Genomic DNA, 26,962 nt, shown 5'->3' with positions numbered 1-26,962 from the left:
GACTGGTCATCACTCATCCTGTGGTTAGAGAAAGCTTTGTGGAGGCTGTGCTGAACACAAAGAAGCAGTGAAATGAAACCACAGTTATTCTCCTGAAAGCACACACTGTCTCATTTTGTTCAGAAGCTGCAGTTAGCAAATCCGATCATTTGCTTGCCATTAATAGCAGCAGGCCAGAAAAAGGCAGAAATATCTATTTATGTATAAATACAGAGCTTCCATAAATGAACAACAGTCTGAGACCTCCCATGCAACTGTCTCTAATTCTTATCACAGATGCAATAGCCCAATGTGCCCTATTTTATCCACTAAAAATCTATAACCTCATCATTCAAAGTAAAAGAACTGGGCCATGTGGCATGTTAAGTGCATCTGCAGCCTCCACCCTGCCCCCTCCATCACTTTTAGCCAGGAAGGAGGATCACAGACTTTAATATAAATCATGGAAACTGCAGGATTTGTAAATCACCCGGTTTCTTTTGCGGCTGTCACGGCCGTTTCTCCACGCAGGCTTGTTGGCTGTGCATGGCTGTCAGGCTGGCTGATTGACTGACTTGACTGGTTTGAATGTAAGGAGTAGCTACAAGTGGACACTCAGAGGAGAGTGGTGTGGTGCTCTGTGGGCCAGAGCAGTAATGTAGCATGACATGATGCTCAGAGAGTCATCATTACTAATTTGAAATGCAGCACTGGAGGCTGATGGGTACATACAGAACAGGGGAAGAGGGAAGAGTGTGTTCATTGGGCCTGGCAGGCCATTGACTGGTAGACAGGAAATTTGGTTAAGTCCGCTTCAATCCACCAGTGAGTGTATGATAAAAACAGTGGGAGACTGAGGAGAAAGCTGCTCATACTAAAACACATGAGATGGAACACATTTAACATTTGTCAGGGCGGTAGTGTAGCAGTCATTTATTAAAGAAAAGAAGTTACAGGTTATACGAGAAGGTCTTTTGTGCCCTGTTTGTCTGTAAGTAGTATGCAGCTCAGAGCGACAGCGTGAGACGGACTGAAACAGCCTGTTTTGGCAGAATCCACTTCATTATCTGAATAGAGCTGGTCCTTGTCCTCACTGGGTGGAACAATGTTGCATGGCTGGACACTTTGTATTGAATGACAGCTAGCACGGAGAGCAGGGTGATACACTCCTGCTTTGCACTGATCAGTTTCATATGACCTTGCAGGAACGCATTGGGTAATCTGATTATGGTATTGCCTGCCATATGTTAGACAATAAAATGAGTAGGGAACTGAGGGAGGGGTTGGGTAAATAAAGTGAAAGAGCCCTCTCTTTCAGAGGGAGATACTGATGGCCTGAAAAGTCATTTTTTAGATTAATATTTTGGTCACAAGACAGTATAATGTGAAAAATGTCACTTTTAGTGAAGAACCCACAGACAGAACACTCGACAGACTGACTTTTAGCTTATTGTTTTTGTATTCTGGCGCATAACTTTATTGTTTTGGTTCATCTCACCACTCGCATCATCAAAAAACCCTAAATGTTGTTTCCACAGCCCTGAATTGGCCAAAAATGATTATTTAAATTATTATTGCAAATATAAAAGAACGTGCAACACAAATGCTAACATAAAGAGAAACAGACAAACATTATATCCTGTAGACATAGACAACAGATGAAGTATATGTGTATGTCTTCTGTTACACAGACTGCAGTGCCAGAGAATTAGCACATGAAGCAAACAAAAGAATGTTACATTCTCATCTGCATAATAATCAAACTCATTATTAAGCACGGAGCTTTAATAAGTGAGCACAGATTAAAGAGTCTGGATCATAATTAGTTCGACATTTGCAAACCATGAAGGGCCGGGCTTCATCCTGACCTACTTAGCACTTTTGGCTGAACCCTGTGATGTTCATTTATCTGTGTTAACATCTGATGTATAGTCAGTTATCAAGCGATATCATTGATCTGGTAAACAGCTGAGATGCAGCAAAATCGACAAAGAGGAATTAGATTAAAGGTTTAAGCCTTCACTGTGAAGGAAGCAACGAAAGTGCATCTTGCTCCATTAGAGTTTCATACAGACAGCTTATAGCTTACAGCTAGTATCACACAGTTACACTTAATGAGGACTTTATTTTTGTCCATGCTCATGCTCAAGAAATCAAAACAACAACACTGGATTTAATAAGAAAACAGGGTGGAGGTGGAGTACAATGCCAGACAATGTGGATTCTATGTGTACATGTGTAAATATTAATGGAGGCATCGGTGTGTGTGTGGTTTCCGTGCACGGCTTGATGAGAACACACAGGCACAGTGTCATTTGTGTGGGAATTGATCCAAATCATCTCCACATGAGTAAAGCCGGCAACAGTTAGTTCAGCTCCACACAGCTCAGCTCTCTTCTCCCTCTGGCTGTTACTAAGCTGAGCATTGCTGGATGTATTGGTTGAACTAGCGCTGCTCTGTGATGTAACAATTCAAACACTCTACGCTTTGCTTCCTTTAAAATGCAGCATAGTTCTTAAAGTGGGCAGTCTACACTGACATGAAAAATAGATCCAACCATGATCCACAGTGTATTAGTAAATTACATAATCAGTGCAAGGCCTTCTGTTTGCTTTAGCAGATTAAGGCAAAGATTGTGTTACACTAACCAAAAGGGATGATTGATCACGTTAAGAAGTAGCTAATGCAATAATAAGACAAAAACATCAGACCAACAGCAACAGCATCAATCACTTGGATTGTGCAGTTTGGAGTGATTCCAGTGAAGTGTAAGTGTAAACTTTAAAACAACACTGACACCGCTTCACTGAACAAAGAGCGAAAGGGCACAGAATGGCATGCTAAATAAAAACGGGTTAGAAAGGTGAGACTTGTGCCTGCAGAGTGGAACACAGTGAACAAAGTGACCAAAGGTCATTAATGAAAAATTACACTGACAAGCTCTGAGCTACAATGAGATATTATTACGACTTATGGCAAAGATTTTGTGAGTGTTAAAACCAGTTATTCTGTCATTGTAAACATACGTTATAATGATACGGATTATTAAAAGAGGAGAAGAGCTCTGCAAACAAGGAAATTCTAATCCTTTCTCCTGTACACCTTGTGCCCGCTGGGTCCCTGATCCTTTGTCAGTTTCCTGTGAACTGGATAGGATGTGGGTTTAGGGGAGGGATAGCAGATCTCTCAAAGTCTAAATTGGCAATGCTTCAGTTAACACTGTGCTCATGAGAACCCTGGTCAGGTTGAACCCTGTGTCAACTTTGAGCCTTTGATCTGGGACACTCCCACTAATCTCTGACTTCCCAGCAGCACTGAGAGAGTTAAAATGGATCATCAGCCAAACTATTCTCAGGCCCTGCTTGCCCCTTGTACAACTCTGTTGGGTAGTTTTTAATTTGTGGTCACACGTCTAAGCCAAGACAAGAACAAAGCACTCAAACACTAAAAGTACTAGCAGATACATTTTAGAAAACAATGCTTATTTATTGCTCTAGCTGGTTTATTAGATAACAGCCAGAGTGACAAAGTAAAATTCCCTAGGCGTAAAATGTTTGTCAGTTCCAATGTTGCAGAGTAATTGCTAGAGCATTTCAACAACAACCTCAGGCAAAAGGTCTTACACACACACACATAGGGAGATACACACTCACACAGTTGAATCACTCTCAAGGTATCTTTTTTTCCTTGTTCTGTTCTTTGAAAGCCAGCAACAGCACATCAAGGACATTTTCTGACAAACCTTTCATGCTACTGAGATGATAAAAGCAGATTGAACATGAATCAGTGTGTTCAAAGTAGGAGCAGTGTGGCTTCTAATAACTCACCTGTTGTTGTGGAGTTGCTGGATGAGTTCCACTTGGAGTTACTGGGCCGCCTGCTGAGGTTCAGATCCAGACGAGTGACAGTTCGCTTGTTGCCGTTCTTGTCAATGACTTCAGTAAAGATTTTGGACTCATCTGTGTTACTTGTGCTGTCCCGCTCATGGTCCACATCTTTATCTGAGAGGAGAACAATGCGGTGGTTGAGCAGTGGACTCGCCTGCTTGGAGGACAGAGGAGACAGGACTGGGGACATGCTCTGGAGACTGTTGGAGGCAGGGAAAGATGTGTTGAAGACCCCTGCCAGAGAAGGTGAAGTGGGGCTCTTTGTGTGGGATTTGGTTTGGGGGTATGGTTCAGTGACATGAGACAGGGGCAGGCGCAGCCCCTCAGAAAGCTTCTTGCTCGTCTTTTCTCCATTGACTTCCAGCAGGTGATCTCTGTTTGGCCCTCTCCACTTTCCATACTCCTGCTGGCAGCTGCTAGTTCCTGGATGTAGCATGGCTGGCCCTGCCTTGTCTGGGCTTGTATGGCTGACACGTTGCACTTTCCCTTCCACATCCTGCACTTTAGCCACCACCCTGACCCCTGTATTACTCTGTCTGGGTTCGTCATAGAGCTGCTGAGCAGACTTGACTGTTGATGCATCCTCAGATAATGTCACAGCCAAGGAATCAAATCTTTTAAGCGGTCGAAGGTTGCTGCCACTTTCTCGTCGGGTGAGACCCTCCATCAGGTTGCAAAAGGACGACTCATAACCCAGCTCACTGTCAAACTCTGATAAATCACTGCAGAAATCCATGTCAGGGTCAAATGTCCGAGTATCCTCCATAAATTCCCAATCCTCACGAACAATCTGGAAAGGTTCCTCCATAGGCAGGATGGGATTACTGACTGCACTGACGTAAGAGCCGGTGACTGGGCTGTCAGAGACATGGGCAGAAGGTGGGATACCTGGGAGATGTTCCACTACTGAGGCTGAAGATATGGACACATTGTTGTGATCAGGAAGCTCAGGAAGCTCAGTAGTCCAATTAGTAACTTTCTTCTTCATATTACGTTGCAGGAAATCCTCAGCACTGTCAAGCTTCTTACCTCCCAACTTCTTCAGCTTTTTGTTCTTGGATGTAGCTCTCTTATGTTCTAGAGGCACAGTGAGAGAACAGTTGTTGCTGCTGCTGAGAACCTGACCTCCAAGGTGAACTTCCTCACCCTCCATGTAATCCTGGAGTTTCCCATCCTGGTTACCCATCCTGACTTTGTTGGCGCAAACCCTACACAGCGATAAGAGATCCGCCAGCAACTGGTGGTGCTCCGCTGCCAGCCAGCAGAGCTCTGCAACAGCCTCCTTTGTTGCCTGCTGGGAGTTGAAGAGTCCGCCTGAGGAGTTGGAAGACTGGCCTCTTTGTTCGGACACTGCGAGATCCTCCTTTCCCCAGTCATGGTCATTACCGGCCCTTTCTGAATGAGGGGCGCGGCTCTTGTACTTGAAGCTCGGGGCCCGCCTCTTTGGGAAATACAGGCTGATGTTGCTTAGCTCACGGATGGGTGCATATAGGACCAACACAGTGTGTGTGCCCTCCATGATGGGTGCCATGTTAATCATTCTGAGTAAGTGGTCAGGCCAAGTGATTGAGGTTGAACTGCAGCATAGGATCTCTGGCTATTCATCACCAGGCCTGTTCAGAAACTGTCAGAGAGAAAGCAACACACAGCTATAAATTTTAAAGATCAATGTCCAATAACATGTTAGCCCTCGCAGTAACTTTAATGCACTCCTGGTGCTGTTTATATTCTAGTGAGAGTTCAAGCTTAAATTTTCAACATAGAATAGACATTTTCTCAGCAAAAGCACTGAGAAACTATATGGATGTTAATGCAGAGCTTACAATACAAACTCCTTTGGGCTCTCCATATTTCACTGCCAAACCCATTTCTTAATTAAAAACTAAATAAAATCCAACACTGCATAAATTAAACTAAACAGTGACACTAGTATGCACTTACCCTCCTAACACTGTCTTATCTTCGTCCTCCTCTTCGGCCTTGTTGTATAAGTGGATGAAACCTTTCTAAGCCGCATTTCATCAACATTTCACAAGCTGCCGCATAAAAGCTCAGAGTGTCACACAAGGTGACGACATACGCAGAAGAAGTCAAAGCTACCGCTGCCATTTGAGGTGTTTACAATCCAAACAGACACGTATTTTACATGTGCTTCAATGGATGCCCACAACATTTCGCCAACCTCTCTGGACTGTTTACATCATAACACGGTCCCGTGGGTTACTGTCACCTTGCAACAAGAACGCGTGTTAACAGTAAATGTTAGGATGGCATCATAAATTACACTCCCTGCGGGTTACTGCTGTTCACTACAACTCAAATCTATAAACATGCAGCTGAATTTATTATAAATTAAATTATAATGCATAAACTCCGCTTCAGCTTTATAACATCTTCGTTTTGCAGACATTTATTAAATTAGAAGCTGAAGAAAGTGCGTCCCTGTTAATTGCACCTGCAGCAGGTAAAAGCACAGGAGCAGTTTAAAAGATATAAATACTTACCCGATTCAGTGGCATGGCAAATATTTCTTCACATCTCTCTGTACTGCGGCCAGCCAACGCTCACCGCTGCTTCACTGGGACTCATTCACCGTGATTGACAGGATTTTAGTCCAATAGACAAACTCAGCGCCGGATCACTTCCCTTTGATTGGTTATATAGCATCAAATCCACATCCCACATTTTGAGCCAGTGCAGCTGCAGCTTGCAGGTAGGCCATGTGATGTGTTCAGTCTGTGTGCAGCGAGCAGAGAGGAAGCGAAGTGTGGCTGAAATTCATGTATCAGTCGGTGCAATGGTTCCAGTAATGCCAGGTTAACATTAGTATTTTGTTGTACACGCAGAAAGATGAGTGTATCTTACAGTACCTGCTCTTTGAAGGACGAGGTGGCGCCATTTCTTGGGAAACAGCGACACCTACTGGATGATATGTGCATCACTGTTGCACGACCAACTTGTTTCAATTCTAAACACACAATTCTGTATTCATCTCAGCCAGTCCAGTTATATTTGTGTTTCAGGGAGCATGAATCATGAATAATAATTTTATTGAATGTGTCCTTTACATTTCATGGCGATCACAATACAAAAACTGTATATCCATATATAAACTGTAAGACATCCATTTGATGGAGAGTTACGCATGGAAATTGGGGTTATATCAGGGAATAACAGAGCTTGGCATAAAGTTTAAGAAGTTATGACACACATGGTAAAGTTTGTGAACTTATGGGGAGATAAGAAGTGATAATGAGCCACTTATTTCACCTCAGGTGGCCCACATCCAGAAGACTCATGCTTTAACTCGTGTTTACTAATAAAATTTATATACCAGTGACACGCAACTAAAAAGGAAAAGAATATTCCAAATATTAATGTTATTATTAAATTCATTTAAATCTTTTTTTTTTTTTTTACATTTTAATGAATTTTATTTATTTGTATTAGATTTGTTTGTTTTATTATATAGTAAGGTTTGTGTTTTTGATTATAAAGGGGGGTGCCGTTTTATTGTTTGAAAAACTTTGTGTTACATTTTGTTTGTATGAAAAAAGCTAAAGAAATGAAGTCTTATTGATTGATTCATTGAGCAGAGAGCAGAAGGAAACATGCACCGCGAGGAGGACAGGTGTTAGGTCACAGCATCGACACTAGAGGGCGGCATCGCATCGTGATAAAAGTGCATACGGGTTCGTTAATTTAGTTGTACAGCTGGGTTGGCTTTATTATAATTAGGCTGGGGGGGTCAACTGTGATTCAGCTGTGGTGGGGAGCAGACTGATCACTGCTGTTTACAGTCCACAGAAAAAGCTAAAGGAATTTACGTTACGTTCATTAATATTTCATTAATCATTTGCTCATGTAAATAATTTAAACAGTTTAACACATGTGCATGTAATTAAATGCAGGCTGGGATATATTCTGTAGCTTCTACATCATAGCAAACACAAAGTGCAGCTCGGCCTGTAAAATAAGCTTTTATACAGTTTATAGTATATATAGTTTTATAAATAGTTTTCAGTGTACACCTGTTGTATACATTTTATAGATGCATATATATATATACAGTGTGGAGCTGTTATAGAGTTTACAGTTTTTAGTGTTATATAGAGTTTATATAGACTTCATAGTGTTCTGTAGAGGTCTGCTGTGCTGTGTGGTGCTGACCATGGTGCTGATCTGGACCAACACTGGAAAGAGCATGTACCATGAATCTCCTGCATACTGCACAATCACACTCTTCATCACACATTGGCATGTTTTCTGTGTATCCTCAGACATGAGGTGAGGTGTGAGAACAAAATGGTGATTAATCAGCCGCGTTTAACGCTCTTATGTTTGAATATTCGCGCTTTCGCCGTTGTATTCATAAGGTCTGCCGGTGACGTCGAAGATAAAGACCCCGCTGCTGTATCGCGGCTTCACGACTTGGCTTCTCCCTGTTTCACCGCCACACCGTCCCCAGTTGCTCCAGCCCACCGATGCTGACACACACTCCTCCTCCGGGCGGTGAGCACAGGGGCTTGAGTGACACATGCTGCGGTAGTCTCCTCCGCTGTATGGCCGTGGATTAGCTATATGCTAATATCGATAGGGGAGAGGAGCCAGCGGAGGCTTCCCGAGTCTGAACAGGCTCCTTTGCAGCCATGGCTGAAGGTGGAGAAGGAGAGGATGAAATCCAGTTCCTCAGGACTGTAAGTACATTTCCTGCCGCTTGGACTTGAAGCGCTGCTGAAATAATGTGTAGCTCTCTTTTTAATGGTACCTTGTGTGTGGGATCATGACAGGTCGATGTATATCACAGCTTGCCTCACAGATGTTATTTCATCCTTTGAGCCTTTGACAACCCTCCGCTCTTCTTGCACATCTTAGAGGCGGTGATAGTGATCCATTGTTTTGCGCATCGCTCACTGACAGCTATTGTCTTTTTCTGCAGTCTGTGTCTCAAGAAGTTGACAGCACATTTTTCTTCCCATGGCATGTCAAACTTACATATGCACCAAGTAACTTAAAAAAATGCAATGCATGCAATAAGACAGAGCGACAGTACAAACACTGTGATTTGACTTAATAGAATAATAAGAAAAAAGAAAGGCTCCTCGAGGATACATGGAGTTGTGAGCCAGTGTGCATGCTCTATAATATATTCAAACGTGCTCGCCTGGTGATGTAGGCTGCCAGTCCAGACAGTCACCCCAGGGTTCCTGTGCAGCAGCAATGGTCTATGCAAATTGAGTACAACAGTTTGTCATAAACACAGTATTGCTGCACCCGAGCCTGAGCAGTAATGCTGTCTTACTTGTTGGACATGAAACAAACGTAGACCGTAACGGTAGTGTATGCTCTTAAAATGATACTATGATTTAGACTGTAGACTATTTGCTCCTCTTGCTGCTCTACATTGAATATATATATATATCGCTTAGGGAAGGCTGAAAATGTGTGGCAGCGGTTGTACAGAGAGGAACACTTTCCACAGTTGACATAGATAGATGATGACATGATCTGCTCGTGTATGGTAAAATGCATTGAGAGGCAGATCATGTCTGAAAATACACGCTCGTCTAAGATAGATGAAGGAACAGAGCGCTGGAGGTCTTCCAGATAGACCCCGAGACAGTAGGAGGTGTTTGGTTGCACATATCTCTGGCACTGCTGCGTGTGGTTTCCCTTTATTAAACTGCTCACACTTTGAGGTAACCGGAGCAGGGATGGTCTTGTTTTTATGTAAATGATCATAACCGGGTCAGTTGAAATTTTTCATTCCTGTCTATTTTTTGAGGCTCGATTGACACGTTTCTAAAGACGTTGTCTTTTAGTGATCAGCCATCATATTTCACCCAACAAATAACAGTGTCAACATGTCAGCTTAGATCTAACAGTCCAGCTTCATAACAGTCCCCTTAGAGGCATAAACAACATACAGTAAATGGTTTATTGACAGAATTCAGCGTTTTTCTTGCACTGAAAGGCTCACCTATCCCCTGTGATCTTTAAAGTATCCACTCCTCATACTCTCACTTAGAAAAAGCTGATACCCCATCCCAACCTTTTAACCACAGCACATAGAGGTCACCACATCAGCATGCCTGCCACTCCAAAAAAAGGGCTGACATTTCAGCACTGTTTCTCTTCTTTTCTGGGCCTGAACTTAAATGCCATCAGAATTTTTAGAAACAGGCTTCATAAGAGTTCTGGATTGAATCTTTTTTGCTTACTTGACACTTCTAGTCCCATTTGTTGGATTCACAGGGAACACCCCCCTCCCTGACTGATGGAGACACCGACTAATAGAAAACTGCTGTTGCTTTAAAATAAAAAATAAAAAAGGGGAGGCTTAGCAGCTTGTTGCATCCCTTCACACAGGGAAGCAGCTGACAGGCTGGATGGTGTTGGGATGGGGACGCAGTGAGCAGGCTTGGTGTCCATGAGTGTAAAAGAGTGTGTGTGTCTGTGTGTGTGAGTGTGTGTGTGTTGAATGCAAATGCGGGAGCTGTAGCTGTGTGGTGCAGTCAGGCTGCACCAGACGTGCCACAGCAGAGCACAGTGCAGAAATTATTCATCAGTCCAAGCAAGGCACAGCAGAACTACTCAGTGTGGGGGAACAGAACAGATACACACACATGTATGTACATGCACATATGCATATATTTATCTAGAACATGAATAAAGTCAATCCTGCAGAAACAATTGCTCACATATGCGTTCTCGAACACAGCGCCTGACTCTAAACCGGCTTTGACATCAGTAGCACTACTGAAGGCAACAGACAATGTATGATGACGTGTAAAGGATATTGCAGGCATCCAAATGTTGCTTGTTATTGGAGTTTGAGGATCTTGATAAAGCAGTTCACAAACTGCCTTTTCTCTAACAATGCAAAGTAATTTCCCTGGAGTGGTAGCAGAAATTACCCCTGCCGGACTGCTGCCTATAAAGCCAACTCAGTGGGAGGAAAGGAAAGAAAGAGAGGGTAAGAGCGAGGATATCTCAGCAACGGTTAATTTGATTTTACAGGAAGAAGGACAGTGTTGATTGTGAGTCAGGAGATTCAGAGGAAAGCCCCCCCGCCCCAAACTGCTCTTTCATGTCAAAGTGGGCAACGGGCTGCACAGAAAGGTTAATAATGCTGAATATTTGACAGGAACTTTATTTGTCCTGTTTGGAAATTGGATACATCCTCAGATGCACCGGTTTTAACAGCACAGGCTTCATTATAAGCAGTACAGTGAATAAAATATTAGCTTATGGTTACATAGCTGAGGCAGCTCATTATGTAAGAGCAGTTTTCTAAATGAATTGCCTACTGTGCGTTGTGTCATTAGAGGAGACAGAGAGTGGAGGAGGCAGAGGGAATCACAACAAACTTTTGTACTTGTTTCACTCTGCTTTCTTTTTTTTCTTTTGTCTTAATTTGTACCACCAACCTGACTGAAAACTACTTATTAGTAAAAACATGTTACAGCATGCGGTGTGGCCATGCACGCACACAGCTTCTCTGTTGTTAGGATCCCTGCTAGGCGTATATCAAATTCTGGCGATCTATTAGCAGTTGGAGTGGGAGTAGTGACTTTGAAAAGGCCAGACTGTGGCTTTGACTAATGCACTGTGGCAGCGCTTGGCTTGTTTATGTGAAGGCAAGGGTCTCACTTTGCATCCAGGCGATGGCTGTTAACGCCGCAACACAGATATAATGCAAAAAGCCATACCAGAGACAGAGAAATCAACCACATTAAAGTGTTTTCTTGGCTATAAGCGATGTGCCCGTGACATCAGTGCCACATCCAGTCTCTGTGAACTCTCTGCTGGGTTCTTCCTTTGCTGTTGCTGCTCCTTTTTGCTCTGCGTTGCTCTTTTCTTCTTTCCCTTTCGTCATTTTCCGTCTCCCTTTTTTTCCTTTTTTTTAATCTCACATCTCCCTTTTGCTCTTCTCTACTCCACTGCGATATCCTCTGGCTTTGCGTGTTATTAACAGGTGTGTCTGTATGCTCTGCTGTATGTTTTCTGGATGCAGTATGAAATGGTGACGTGAGACAGCCTCTGAACTGCTACCCGCTGGTCTAGAAGCAACTGAAGGTGCCCTTGATCTGAGTATTCTTACTATGAAACATATAGACGCATCTTTAGTTCACTTTAGCAGAGACTGTGAAGACCAAAATGTCCAGGTTATCGCTGCTGTTTTATCACACGCCTTCCTACATCTAAGTTAATGGGCTGCTTGTTTGTGCATGATCTTAGCGCCACAAGTATGCCTGACATACTTCATATCTGGCTCACACGCTCTGTGTATAATTATTAGAGATTACCATGAAATTATTGCCACTGATGGGAATTTAGTCCAGCACATCATCGCATTCTACTTGACACTAAGGAGGGGAGTTTTAATGCTATTATGATGAGGTCTGCTGTCATTTCATGCTTGAATTAAGAGAAGTAATAGCTCAGTTTCATTAGCGACCGAAAGGCATTTTGAGCATAATGGTGGAAGATTTGAACGCAGAGATTCACTCCGAGATAGCTTTGTGATTTCCTGAAAGCTAGAAAAATCCTTTGTTTCAGGCAAATTGTCACTGGGAATATTGACTCATCTTTTGTTTTTTTGGCATATGTTTTTACCAGCTGTTAGTGGGTGGTTGTTGACATGAAGAAAACTTGCAAATGCTCGACTTTCCTTATTGCTATATGATTTATTTATTTCTAAAATACTGCCTTGGGAAATGTGTGAAATAAAATTGATTGACTGCGGTTCTTTTCCTGGACGAGTTGCATTTAAACTACACAAAGTGCAAAGTTGTGCCACGTATAAGGCATGGAAATGCTGTTTTTCTGCACTGCATACATACAGTACATACATATTCAACCCCCATCCCTGCTGTAGTATTGATTTCCCTCGTATGTCCCTTTAGCATTGCCTCATTCACAGTTCTCCACTTTCAAAAACTCAACTTGCAGAAAAGTAAGTTGGTGTAAGGTTTAATGTGGAAGCGTCGTGCAGCAGAAGGCTGTTTCCCTGTGTTGCTTGATGAAGATGGACAGTTAAGATAGGCCTGTGATGTAGAGGGAATTAAGCGAGTAGTCCTGCCCAGAGACAACCCAGTGTAAAGCCGCTGTAATGAGCTATTGATCGTGCCACCAAATGAAGAAATTTCCACAGTAATGTCAGTGGCATGCGGTAAGCGGGCCTGATTGATCTGGTGTTTCCGAGCATGAATATTTAATAAGGCAGTATAGGATGCTTCCTCCTAAAGAAGACCCTGTTGTTATTTTCTCTTTGGTTGTTGACTTCTAACATGCCCAAAATTATAAGGCTTAAGCTCTCACAGAAATGTAATACTGCAACAAGTTATTATTTTAATTATTCATAAGTCTGTTATTTTTCAATTAATTGACTGCTTTTAAATGACTAACGAACAAACCAGTATTTAAAGGCATTCAGTGAAACAATGATGCGAAACAAAAGCAGCAAATCCTCATGCAGGAAAGGATGAAATGTTATGTATTTTAACTTGAAAACGGATGTCAACATTTACCAGATAATGTAAATTGTCATTGAATATATAAGTTGAATAGATTTCTTTGACAAAAAGACAATTTCTGTAGGCAAGTGTGTACATATCATGTAAAAATACACACACAAAGCCAGCATCTAAATTAATATTTAATTATTGGAAGATACTGAAGGACCTGTATCCTTCCTTTCTCACATACACATGAACACCTCTGCTGTGCAAATCATCAGTGATAGTCCGTGTAAGGAGTTTAGTTTTTTGTAGTTTGAACCTGAATGAAAACAATAACCAGATTTACTGAAGTGAATTATATTAAATGGTTCATGTCTGTCTGCGTGTAATCAGAAGTAAAAACTTAAAACACAACGTATTTGAGTTGTAATTTCAAAAAAAATTTAAACAACAATAACTTTAACTTCCACACCTCATCAACTCATGAAAGTTTAAAGCCAAAGCCAAATTTGAATGATTAAAAATATCAATACGTTTATGAAATTGGGTGTCAAAATCGGGTAAAAATGAGCATTTTCAGTTCTCAGAGACTAATTAATCTCCATCTCTCTGCTAGGGGTGCAGGGGTATGCTCAGGGTGGCCTCAGCGTGTCATCGAGCCACCCTTTAGGACTGCCCAAAAAATCCTGGACTGAAAAACAGTTTAAACCTCTAACTCCACATTTCAGTAACATATTGTTCAAAGTCTTTTCTCATGTTTTCAGCAACTATTTTCCAACATATTTAATGTGTTTTGAAAGAAATCTCAGAATTGCCTTTACATGGACTAATATCATGTCAGCATTTGCATAGAGAAAGGGTTCTTGTAATGATACCTGTTCAAATGCATTGTGTTTCTTCATTCAAATAAATAAATACCTATTTGATTCCCTCATTGTTGTCTTCGTGTATAACAAGTTAATTATTATTCACACCGGGGACAAAGTAGCTATTGTACGTAGACCAGTTCTTCCCTGGCGCAGTTTACTTTATTCAGAGACAAACTGATTTTTCTCCCTTATCTTTACAAATAGCACTGATGTCGATGAGTCATAGCCCTTTTGGTTTCCCGTAACTTCTTTTGTGCTTCATCCACCTCCTGATGTCCACGGCCGGTTGCTTTGGACCAACAACAATGCAGTGCAATTAATCCTGCAAGCTTCACTGACAGCATACAGAAAACATGGAAACATAAGATGGTTGCACACCATTTCTGTTGCTTTCAACCAGCGCTGCTCATCTCATTGTTAGATTAGAAAGCTGTTTTTGGTATGGGTAGTAGTAGTAGTAGTCTGTGTAATATCTCACTGCCCACTTTCATGTCTGAAACCTATGTTGAGCACAATATCTACACATTTACTTAGAAGATCCTGTCTTAGCCAGTTAGTATTATGTATCCTGCAGTACACTAACACTATTTCTCTGTGGTGCTATTTCATTTCACCTCTTGGCATCTTGTTTAATTCCAAACCAAAAAACACCATAAGGCTAAGTGAACACTTGCCACGTTGGCTCCACCACCACCAGCCACTGTTAGTGGTTGGTAGCTTCTGCCTCCTCCATAGCTAGCAGGGCCATCTCTCGTCTCTGCTTCTCTTTGCCATCGCTTCTTCTTGGCAGTTCATGTTGGCTCACACATACAAGGCTGTGTTTCTGAATCTGTGGCTATCCATTAGTCATTGGTTGTAGTAAATCTGTGCCCTCCACAAATTTTTACTGGTGTGTGTGGTTGCTTTCTCACCTTTTAAAGCAATCTTTTCTTTTCCGAATTGCTTTGTCTCAAAGGAGTTGAGTTTCAGGTACATTCATAAAACCTAGCATTGCATTGGCTGTTGTTTTAGTTAGTTGGTTTACCTGAGTGATGTCACATCTTTTGATCAAAATATAGTATACCTTTATACCCTTTGTGATCCACGCCTTTGTGACCACTCGGCTTGATTACTGCAATGCACTTTATTTGGGGGTTAGTGGGTCGTTAGTTAGTCGTCTTCAGCTGGTACAAAATGCTGCTGCACGTCTTTTAACTGGCACAAGCAAATTTGAGCACATTTCACCGATTTTAGCTTCACTCCACTGGCTGCCTGTCCATTTAAGATTCATTTTAAAGTTCTTTTATTTGCTTTTAAGGCCTTGAATGGCCTTGCCCCACCCTACGTCTCTGAGCTGCTGCACCCCTACATGCCTAGCTGTTCTCTCAGGTCAGCTGACCAGCTGCTCCTGACTGTCCCTAAAGCCAGACTTAAGCTCAGAGGGGATCGAGCATTTGCCGTTGCAGCCCCGAAGCTATGGAACGAATTGCCGCTGCACGTGAGACAGGCCTCTTCTGTCTCATTTTAAAACCCTGGTTGATTTTATGTGCATACATGCATTTTGTTATTTACGTATTTATTTTTGTCTGTTTTTATCCATTTTATCTAGTGCCTTTTATTCATTTTATTTTTATTGTTTTCTATCTTCCTATTATCTACTTGATGTTTTGTTGTGTTTCTATATTGTTATTCATTGTGTTCTATCGTATTGTGCAGCACTTTGGAAACCCTGTGTTTGCTAAAATCGTGCTATATAAATAAAGTGGATTGGATTACCCTTTCAGTAGACCACATGTTTGAGGTTTGATTCTGTGAGTGAGTCTACAGCTTTTTACAGTCTACAATCTACTGTTTTTTTTTGCTGCACTGCATCAATTATGTCTTCCTCCAGGAAGTCATTGTTTGCTGCCATTTTACCCAAAACAAACCAAAGAATCACCTCTGATATTATAATTAACTGCAAGGATGGCACCAAATGCAGCCAAGAAGAAACGTCTGGCTCTTTTAAAACTTTCTGCCAGATAAAACAGATTCAAATCTGAATCCTTGACCAAAGAGTATACAGCTTTCAGACTCAGGTAGTAGAGTGGATGTCTGGTCATGGAACAGCTACAAGGTGGGCTTAACAAAGAGGAAGCACCCCATGTATTAGGTCACTTCCTGAGAATAATACTCTTTTTAAGTAACAGTGAATGCTGTGTAAGTGAGACGTTTTAGGATTTCTACCTGTGCAACAGACAGCCCTGTTACCACAGAAACAAGATCAGTGTTTCTAACATTTTACCATGGATAGAAATCATTAAAACTCTCACTACTTTGGCTGTGCTTGTGAATCATTCTCCTCCTACATAAAGCAGCTTTGGTATCTGCCGTAATTATGTCCAATGTTCTGTCTCCCCACTGTGCTCCTAATAGGCTATTTAGAGGAGTGTTTACTGCTGCAATCTGCTGCTTTTGAGCTGCACTTTATAGGAGAAAGTTGAGTGTCTTTCTCTGAGTTTTTAAGCAAACCTTCACAGTCTTCTGAAAATCTAACGCTGAATTGTTATGCTGCCGGCAAGGAAGTCCCAATGCCACCAGTGCATGTTACTGAAGAATCTTATTGACTTGACAGAGGGTGTGTAATTGAGTAATTTGCAGGATCTTCACACATAGATGCATCCGGCGCTACAGCAATTGCTATGTCGAGAAAATCCAGTGATGTTCCCCCTCTAGGCAAGTGCCAAAGTCTCGGCCTTTTCATCTGATATTGACAATGGTGGCGTTTCCCAGCTCATAAAAGATTCATACCTTTTTAACAACCTCTGCGTCGCATCACACCAGCGCAGACAAGGAGGTATCACCCTCTTTATTGGACCTTGTTGCTGCAGTCAACAATGTGTGTTATGAAGGAATGCACTATGCTGCCTTGCCAACGAGCAGAGTTGGAGATCCATGGGGGGTTGCACATTCACCAAGGACTGTTGATACTCATAACAACACACACATGCATGCCAATACATATTCAACTAACCTTACTTAGTTAGGGTACATATTTGCACCTTTCGAGAGCATTCTCTGCTAACATGGCATCATAATGTAGCTCTTTTTGTAGTTTCTACTTTTTTCAGGGACTCTGCAGCGCTTCTGTGGAGAGCTTTTATATCTCCGTCTGTGTCTAGCCCTGCAGGTGAGAGAGCATATAGAGATACTGGAGCATTTTTTTTATCCCTCCACTGGGCTGAGTGTCTCTGCAGCATTGCTCAGTTTTTCTCAGCCTCCGGTAGCACTCCCTCCCAACTTAGTGTTTCTGGAGCAGTATAGCTGACGAGCTGACACTTCAAAAGTACCTCACAGAGTTCTTAATGGCTTCTTCCTGAAACGTATGACAAATCAGAGTGCTTCAGGTTGATATTTGATGCAGTAAAAATTGCCCTACAAGAGGTTGTGTTCAGACTCTGAGCTTGGAAGAGGTGAGATGTCTGTTTTTCACCTTTATTCTTTTTATGGCATGTTGCTCAGGGTGATATGTCCCTAAATTTGTCACCAAGTCAAACTATTTCAGCAATTGCTCAGCGCTTACATCTGCCTTCTCTTCTCTTCTGTGTGATCCTCTCCTCTGAGTCTCAGCTGTGCTTTAGCTTTGACACTGGAACCCTTCACTGGGGCATCATCACCAGTACTTGAACAAATAGAGTTTGACACAGCGGTGTCTCAGCTGCAGTTCAATCTGGGATCTCTTCTGAGCTGTAGGCCCAGTGAAGCTACACTCGCGAGCATGTGAAAGAACGCTCTGAAGAATTTTAGTCAGGTCAGGTCTTAAAGGACAATGGATATTTTTATCCCTGAGAAGCTGACACTGCGATCACTGTTATTGCATATATAAGGAATAAGTGTAATGCTGCAGGTTTCTGCAGAACAGAGTGAAAGAGCATTTATTTCTCCAATTTGTGAACATATAATTGAGTTAGAATAGAAATCTTTCTTGGCAAAAGCCAAGTGTTAGGGGGCAATATTCCTTTTAGAGGTTTTTAAGTGTGGTACGCATGATAAGTGGATTACATCTCCATTTCCCACCATGGCCTAAATATGAACATCCTTGGACTTGATGAGTGTGTTTAAAGGAATAATTTTACATTGTGCATATTTGCATGTGTGCTTGAGTTAGATAAAAGGATCAGATCTAGTCTCACGCAAAGTTTCATGTACATATGCTACATGTAAATGTTATTGAAGAATCTTATTGAGCACATGTACACATAGCGTAGCTAAGCAGCTGGCTTGGTTGTGTTCAGAGGTAAAATAAATCCTCCTGCCAACATCTTTACTAAATAACATGTTATATCTCATTTGCAGAGATTTCAGTAACTTACAGTTGCGAACCTAGTAATACTTCAAGCACATAACACCCTTTAAATTCATAAACTATGATTCTTGCTTTGGATTTTGTGTGGATTGGCAGCTTGCATTCGGACAGAGTTGTCAGGCCTGGACTCAAGGAGGACTCGGATGCAGAGATTTCACCAATAGGATGGGACTTTATTTTAGGAATAATCCACACTGAGCGACACAAAAAGACTATGAAAATTACTCTAAAGAAACTATTCTAGAATAAACTCTACAAAACCAAAAACCACTCCGAAGAGGGAAAAACGTAAAAGCAAAGAGGAAAAAAGGTAACAAAAAAATCACTCCACAGGGTAGGACAAAAAGCTAACCGCTATCTAACTGAACAGAAATCAATCACCTAATTCTATGAAATTTACAACTAAAAATCACTCACGTGGAGGCAAAACAACAACACTTGTTACGTGGCAAGGGAAGGAAGATCAAGGTCTGTGGAAATGACGGGCTGGGGTGAACGAAAGGACGAAACACTCTGGCACAAGGCAAAGGGAGACGCAGACAATATATACACAGGGTAATGGGAAATAGGTGGAAACGATCAGGGCGGGGAAGACAATCAGACCGGTGACACATGAGGAAGGGCAAGTGACCCGAAACGAGAGGAGAGTTATCTTTCAAAATAAAACAGGAAATGACAAGACAGGACAAAAACCCAACTTGACCTCGCCGCGTGACAAGAGTCAGGCTAATTATTTCCTCCTTCTTTGAGAAATATGCTTATCGAGAGTTAATCTAGCAGCTTAGCATAAACACTTGAAATGGCAGCTCCTAGCCTGGCTCTTTCCAACAACAAAAAAATCCATTAATCATTGAATCTAGCTAAATCTAGCTGAATCTAGCTGACATGTAGTTTGTTTAATGTGTACAAAAAGTGTGTGGTGTCCTGCAAGATGCCTTGTCTCCTGGAAATCAGCGGCCAAGAAATAACTTTGCTAATAGCCCCAACTGCTAGTTGTCATTTTAAAAATGTTTTTGCATGTCAAACATGGCTAGCTGTTTCCCCTGTTTCCAATGTATGCTGAACTCCAGCTTCAAATTTAATGAACAGACATGAGAGTGGTATTGATCATCTCTCAGCATGAAGTGAATAGGCATATTTTGAAAATGTCAAACTATTTCTTAAAACACTGACATTACAGATATCGGACTTCTGTAGTTTGATATACAGTAAATGACACGACACCCTTTCCCTGTCGGGTAGGCATGGGCTGTGACATTGTTGAAATACCTGCGGTCACTGCTCCCTTTGCTATTCTAGTTCACATACCCCTACTTTCTTGACCCACAAGTAAAGTGTAATTTCAAACTCCACGTGACTACAGTCTTTTTTCTAGGGCCACACAGTTGGAGAGTCAAAATTCATGCTTTGCTTCCTGGATGTAGGATGGTTACAAATGCACCTGTTAGTGCTGCTCTCCCTTTGGACCTCCAACAAGGCTCTTCCTCTAAAAATACAACACATTGCTTGTCAAAAAGTAGAAACAGCCTATTTTCCCTTTTCTGTGTTCTGCCACAAAAAGTCTCAATTCCCCCGGTAGATATGGCTACTTTGAGAAGAGGAAGCAGAGAGAGAGAAAGAGAGAGATAGTTGTTCCTTTTGTTCCCCGGTGCAAGCCCTAGCCATAGTGCTGTCACATATTGCCCTGGAGCATCCCCAGTGCCATCATGTAGTCAGGGGAAAAATGCAATACAACCCCAATATTCTTTCATAGTCTCTCAAAGCACTTAAAGCAATATGGCTTAGAAATTGGAATTTCTATGATTTAGTGACCTCAATTTCAGAGTGCAATACCACTGTTGTAATTATGTACAGCTATACATGTGTGTTTGCTATGATTGCATTAAAACTAGCAAGTCCACAACTAACAGCCAAACATCAGACAAGTGCAACAACCCTGGTCACATTGCCCATTACTCACTCAGCTCCAGTTCTGGCACGACATCGACTCTGCTCCTTGTGAGTGTTTGGCAAAAAAACTGAGCTAACATAACCTAACAGCAACTATAGTTCACAGTTTACATTATGGTCCATCAGGATTTTCTCCATAAAATATAATCCAGTTTCACTAAAATCAGTGAACTATTTGGTGGCGTGTGACATACTTGTTGCGGGTGATCGTAGCCGCAGAGTGGAAATTAGTGATGTGTCGGTCGCGAACGAGCCGGTTCAAAGAGCCGGCTCTTTTAAGTGAACGATGGGAGCCGGCTCCGTCCGTCCGCGAGCCGTTCTTTTTTCCTTTTTAACTGACAAGGAGGGAGACACGCTGAAGGAGAGAGAGGAGTGTGGTGCAAAAATATATTATTTTTTACACTATACCAAAAACATTTTGGTTTTATTTGTCCAGATGTCAGTGGTCGGCAATAACAAAGCGCATTTACTTTAATGCTGTTATTTAATTTCTCTTTTTTCTCTTCAGTACTGTGTGTGTGTGTGTGTTTATGTAAATATAAAAAAATAAAATGTCAATAGCTGGCCTTTTTTTAAATTTCTATGCTTAGGTTTTTATAGGCGTTTCTATCTGCTTTGTGTAGCAGAGTGGTTCTTCAAGCAAGTTAGTGCATTCATTGGGTGGTTTCAGGGAGTTACAAGGGATTTTACAACTGTAAATGCAGTTGGCTAGAGCAAATTATTGAAATTCAAGTAATATATGCGTTCAAATACAAATCACAAGTAAAAACAGCGCTAAATTTATGCGTTCAAATACAAATCACAAGTAAAAACAGCGCTAAATTTGTCTGAATTATAAAAGGTATAAGTTGTAAAATGAAGAGCCACTCGGGAGCCGAAAGAGCCGGCTCTTCTTGGTGAGCTGAGCCAAATGATCCGGCTCACTAAAAAGAGCCGGAATTCCCATCACTAGTGGGAATGACTGAGGCACCATTCGACTGATTACATGTCAGTGTCGTGTCAAAATGATTTAAAGCATTCCAGGTTTGGGTTAACAGTATGGACAGTGGAAGCCTAAAGTAAGGAAGTGATGAAAATGCTTACTTAGTCTTTCACATTAAAGTCACGGGTGGGGAGGAGAAGCAGTGCTGCAAGGTGCAATGAAACACTTTACAGCTTCCCTCCTCTGCTCCCTCGGTACTGAAGCATGCAGACAGGCTTAATACCTCCAGACCTGGGGGTGGGGGTGTGTTTTGATCCGCCTGCAGAGCTCACTTAGTAACACTTGTTTTATAAACTTTCTCCTCATATGACCCGTAATGGTCCTTTTTTTTTTTTTTTTTTTGTCTTCGCTCTAATGTACTCACATTCTGCAAAGCTAACAGCAGCTAACAAACATTCTCTGTCATTCAAGATGTAGACATTTTTTTCCACCCTGAGCTATTTGGTACCCAGTGATCACCATACCTGTCCAATCTTTGAGATGGATTGCCTTGGTCCATATGGTGGCTGCTGTTCACAGCTGTATACTGTGAATATAAGGTGACTGGGTAATTTGATTGCCTACAGTGTTTAGACAGTCCAGGTTCTGAAGTGCAATATGCAGCAGATGACTGTTCCACACACAGAGAAACAACCTGAGAGGATCAAATATGGATGGGACTGTTGAACCACCACAGATTAGATTATCTTCTAGTCATGCTATTTTTCTGTTTTATTTATTCTTTGAACTGGGCATCACTTTTGAGTTTTCAGCCAATTATCTGCTAAAATAAAAATAAAAAGCTAAAATAGACAGATACAATATAGTAGTTTTATCTTTAACTATCATTGCTTTCCATTTTTATCCATTTCAGAGAAATTAAGATTAAAATCTGTTAATACTAAGAGCTTCTGTAGGTGCTGGTGTAAAGCAGTTGTACTGGTTCAGGAATTGTTGCTGGTCTGTGAATGTAACATCCATTCAAACATTGCAAATGGTACACAGTATATATAGCATATAAACTTGATGTACTTGACCTGATTTTGCAGATTTAAATCCTAGATGTAGAACACCTGAAAAAATGGGAAATGTGTTAAATGATTCTCCAAACGTCATGTTGTGTCCATGCCAGTGCAGTCTGCTGTGCAGCTGCATTCATTTTGTGCCAGCGACTGGCCACTGACACTGTTCAATAACAAGCTGTAAAGCTGTCATCCTCAGCACCCTTAGCAAAGGCTTTAAAGGAGGCTGGGATTTTAGCAGATGTTGATATTAATTTATGGTGTCACCCTGGCCCGGGCATTTTAATGATGTGTGTGAGTTCCTTGTGCTTTCTCTAGCTCTGTTTGCCTTTCGTTCTGTCTCTTTCTCTCTCTCTATCATTCTGTCTGTGCTCCGGGGGCAGCATGTTCAGCAGTGTGCCTCAAGATGAGCATTAGCACTCCCATTTATACAGCAACACTGAGTCATGAGAACAAAGCATCACTCCTCTAGTCCAACATTTTTTTTTCTTTCTCTTTCCATCTCTGCTGGTGTCACACCACAGTATGAGAGAGAACATTAAGTCCATGAATCACTCTGACAGTAAACCAGCAGATAGCATGTGTAATCTCCACTAGAATATTCTGGAACAAACATGTCTTATCATAGAGTTTCTTTTGATACTAGAGGACCATTATAAGAATAATTAATAATTATTGTATTGCAAGTAGCTTCAGTAAAATCATTGGTGTCAATATAGTGACCTTTATTTGGTCCTCATTAACAAATACTGTATAAATAGTAACTTTAGTAACTAGTAGACGTTTTCTAAGATTTTACTATTTAAAATGTAAGAAATGTCTAAGTAAAGACATAAGTATGTTTAAATTAGTTGCTATGAAACCTCTGTAGCGCCATTCCAATCAAAATCTTATCAACTATATAAACAGGAAGTCACTGAAGCGTCACAAACTCTAGTATAAAAGCCAAAAATGCATTTTCATTGCCATGCAATAGAATGGAGTTAACTTCAGGAATCACTTTGTTTTATTTATGTGTGTATCCATGAAGAAATATGTTTCAAAGTTAGCAGCACTCGTGCAGTTTAGTAAGAGTGGAAAATATCCAATCGTACTAAGCTAACTGGTGTTATTTTGTCATTCAGCAAAACGTTATTGGCAACAGTTGTTGTGTAATTTGAGGTATCTTGTGTTAGTTTCATGAAATGTGATTCAAATCAGTATTTTGCCAAGTGTGGGGAGTATAGTGTTTCATATTTTCTTTCACTCCAACCAAGTCATTAGTAAGCTGATGTCGGTCTTGACAGTTGGGTCAGTTAGCAGCAATGTGATGCACAAATCTTTATTTATTATTATTAGTATGATTATTATTATTATTATTATTATTATTATTATTATTATTTAGTAAACATCATAATGAAGCTAAGTTTGAATTTAGAAAAAGGTGGTGCAACGGGCTACAGAGGCTTAATCTTTATCTTAATCTTAGAGTGCAATTTGAACAGCTGTACGTGTTCATTTGCCATCGTAACTACTTATGATAAAAAAAACTAGCAAGTCAACAATTTTGTGAACACATTAGCTAGAAGAAACTTTCCTCCAGCACTCGCCTGGCTCTTGGCAGTCCAAAGCCAAATGGCAACACTCCCCGGGTGCTTCGAGCACCAAGTCCTGGGCAGTAACATTACGGCTAACTGAGTTAAGTAACATTTGCCAACAGCAGCTACAACTCACAGCTTTACTGTCCATCAGTAAACTCTGTAAATAATGTGTGACTCAGTGCCATAAGGCGTTACACACTTCTTTTGACCTGTGCAAGAACAGGCATACAGGGTGCAGAGTGTGAATGTCAGAGGCAACATTCTCTCTATGACATGTTGGTGCATCAGAATGATACTGAAGCTGTTATTTTAAGGTCATAATATTGCTTTAAGTCACCTTGAGTTCTCCCTTAGTAACAAACACAGTTTGACCAGCTCCTAAATCGTTTTGGATTCTGATGACTCAGAGGTGAATGATGTCTCTCTTTAAAGAAACATGAAACATTGCATCACGTTTAATACGTTTAATCTACAGCTAACATGACCAGAAGGCATTAACAGATGGTTCATGCTTTAATAGTGCGTCATTATAGACTGCAGTCCTCTGCTCTCCTGTTACTGCTGTGGAAAGCCTTCTAATAGGTCTGGGAAACACCTGGTCTTTTTCTGTACCTGTCCTATGTGAATGGGTGTGAGAGGAGAAAGGCAAGCCGGTAGAGAAAGCTTGTAGGGGGTTGCAACTACAGCCCAGCTGTATTTTGTTCTGCAGTACCGGACCAGCTGCATCAATCTGTCCAGAACAAAGTCTCCATGTGTGTGCAAGCCTCTGTTCAGTGTTGACTGGCAGCAGCAGGTCCCTGGTGATGATGGAGACTTATTACCCAGTACACTGTTGAACCGTGTCACACAGGGACAAAGGCAAGTGTAGGCAAGTGCTGTGGTCTGCTGTGTATGTGTGTGTGTGTGTGTATGCGTGTGTGGTGCATCAGCTTTTCTTCTAAGATATTTTCCATTACTGCTCTACATGCTTCTTTGCTTCCCTTTTTCTTTTCCTCTCGCCTGTGGCTCTATACGCTTCAACCTCTTCCCAGGGGAACGCTCAGTGGCACCATCCGATCAGTTTATCGTCGATTCACCAGATTCTTTGGCACGGGATCAAGCTGAAGGAGACAGAACAAATCTGAGCTCAAAGAGTGATGCAGAGAGCAGAAAGCTGCTGCAGCTGCAGGAGTGGAGTCTGGATTTTATTGCCACAAGTCTTTACTTTGATGGGGTATACTTAGCAATGGTAATTTCTTCTTAACGGGAGGTGTAATTGCCTTTTCTTTATGAACTCCTTTAGATATTTACACACCCTCGTGCACCAATGCATTTTTATGTACACAGACAATTGGTAGTTCGGGTTGATGCAATTTTTGCAGTTTAGCTTCACGTGCAAGTTTTTTAGACCGCAATTTAGGAGGGGAACTGGATATGTTGTTGTCATGGATGCACGGCTCTGTCAAGCGTTGAGGCATCCAAAACATCTGGAGAGAAATTAATGATGACACTGCTTGTCATGTTGTTGCTCTCCTATAGGAGTTATAAGACAGAACTCTCATAGTCCTCACTATGCAGGGTTTGTTATTTCTTATGCAACACTGATGCTTTAAACTTGATGTAGAGTACCTCGTGTGAGGCATGGTAATGCCATGAGAAAAGAGTGCTCGATGTAACATGGTGCAAGCCGTGGTAACGAAAGCCTTATGGGAGGCACTGGAGCAGCACATGAAATACTGGAGCAATTCAGTTGCCATCACACCCAGACTCACAGTGCTTAAAAACAGCAAACAGTCTGTTTTCCTGCAGTAAGATACTTCTGAGGTTCTTTTCCACTCTTGCTCCAGCTTTTTTTTTGTGTTTGTAAGACATTTTGTGACTCCAGCTTTTACAGTAGTGCCTCCAGGATACACTTGAGAATACATTACCAAAGCAGTGCAGTGCATGATAAGGTGGTAAGAGTCTGTTTCCATGAGCACAACACTGCACTGTCTGCTAAAATGTCTTCGGACCAAAGGCGTAGATATTCCAGACTTCATCATTTTGGTTTAGGTACTAATAAGAGGAAGTCTTCATTAGATTAACTCCAGAAACTCTGGTATTCTCATCATTGTGGAGGACTGGGATCAAAAACTACATATGCACATAAAAAACAGGAGGAGAGAAAAAGAGATGCTTTTTGATGCTTGCAAATTAAAGTGCACACTTGTAAGAACACTGATGCCAGGATTATTTTTTTCATGGGCCATAACAACCCATTACTTGCCTTTAAACTCTGTAATCACTCCTTACTATCATCAATAATGATAATTTATTTAGAAGTAGTACTGTCAGTGTATAAGTGTGGTCCATGCCTTCAACACTACAAGGTCAGGCCCGTTTACACTCCCAGGACTCTGTTGTTTTACAGGAGAAAGTGTCTTTTATCTCAGCCTGAATTCATATACAGTTCATAACAGTGATTGGCTCCTTGCAGTCTTGGTGAGAAGACATTTGATATGCCTTACCTGTCACTATGCAAAAATCTCCACCAATGTCATTATTCGCCCTGTGCATCGGAAGAACGTGATTGGTTGAAACCGAGAGTATAACGTAAGTTGTCATCATTGCCTGCTCATTGATATGCTCCAGCGTTACTCACACAAGTCTCAGAGGAGTTTTACGCTATTGTTGTGCGTGCACACACACACACACTCTCACACACACACACACATATATATATGCACATACAGTGGAGATGACAAATGCACAGATTTACATAGAACAAAGGAATAACAGTGGGAGAGTGGGAGTATTACGATAGAGTGAAATTCAATCTCAAGGTGCCCTTGGAGATTCAACTCACTTCTCACTTTAAGGACAGAAGAATTAAATATTGTTTTTTTTTTTGTAATCCACTGAGAGCTGAAGCCCTGCTGGCACAGTTGGGTTAGCCGTTTTTTTTCC

General features: G+C 41.4%; 2 protein-coding genes across 2 annotated transcripts in view; one reads left to right on the top strand and one right to left on the bottom strand.

Annotated features, from left to right (window-relative positions):
- Nucleotides 1-3,061: 3,061 nt before the first annotated feature.
- Nucleotides 3,062-6,480, bottom strand: LOC113744603 (formin-1-like). The gene is made up of 3 exons (XM_027275072.1): nucleotides 6,372-6,480; nucleotides 3,808-5,491; nucleotides 3,062-3,126 (listed from the first exon to the last, which is right to left on the bottom strand). The coding sequence occupies exons 2-3, from the start codon at nucleotides 5,405-5,407 to the stop codon at nucleotides 3,062-3,064; spliced, it is 1,665 nt and encodes a 554-aa protein (XP_027130873.1). The 5' UTR covers nucleotides 5,408-5,491; nucleotides 6,372-6,480.
- A 1,631-nt stretch (nucleotides 6,481-8,111) lies between these two features.
- The window catches only part of LOC104937379 (ryanodine receptor 3), a 108,362-nt gene continuing 89,511 nt past the window's right edge, over nucleotides 8,112-26,962 (top strand). The window contains exons 1-2 of the mRNA XM_027274894.1: nucleotides 8,112-8,154; nucleotides 8,244-8,564. Of these exons, the coding sequence (XP_027130695.1) occupies nucleotides 8,517-8,564 (48 nt within the window). The 5' untranslated portion in view covers nucleotides 8,112-8,154; nucleotides 8,244-8,516. The remainder of the gene's footprint in view (nucleotides 8,155-8,243; nucleotides 8,565-26,962) is intronic.

The sequence above is a fragment of the Larimichthys crocea genome, chromosome XXIV, assembly GCF_000972845.2.
Source record: "Larimichthys crocea isolate SSNF chromosome XXIV, L_crocea_2.0, whole genome shotgun sequence".
NCBI classification, from domain to species: domain Eukaryota; kingdom Metazoa; phylum Chordata; class Actinopteri; family Sciaenidae; genus Larimichthys; species Larimichthys crocea.
This window is presented reverse-complemented; position numbering and strand designations above follow the sequence as displayed.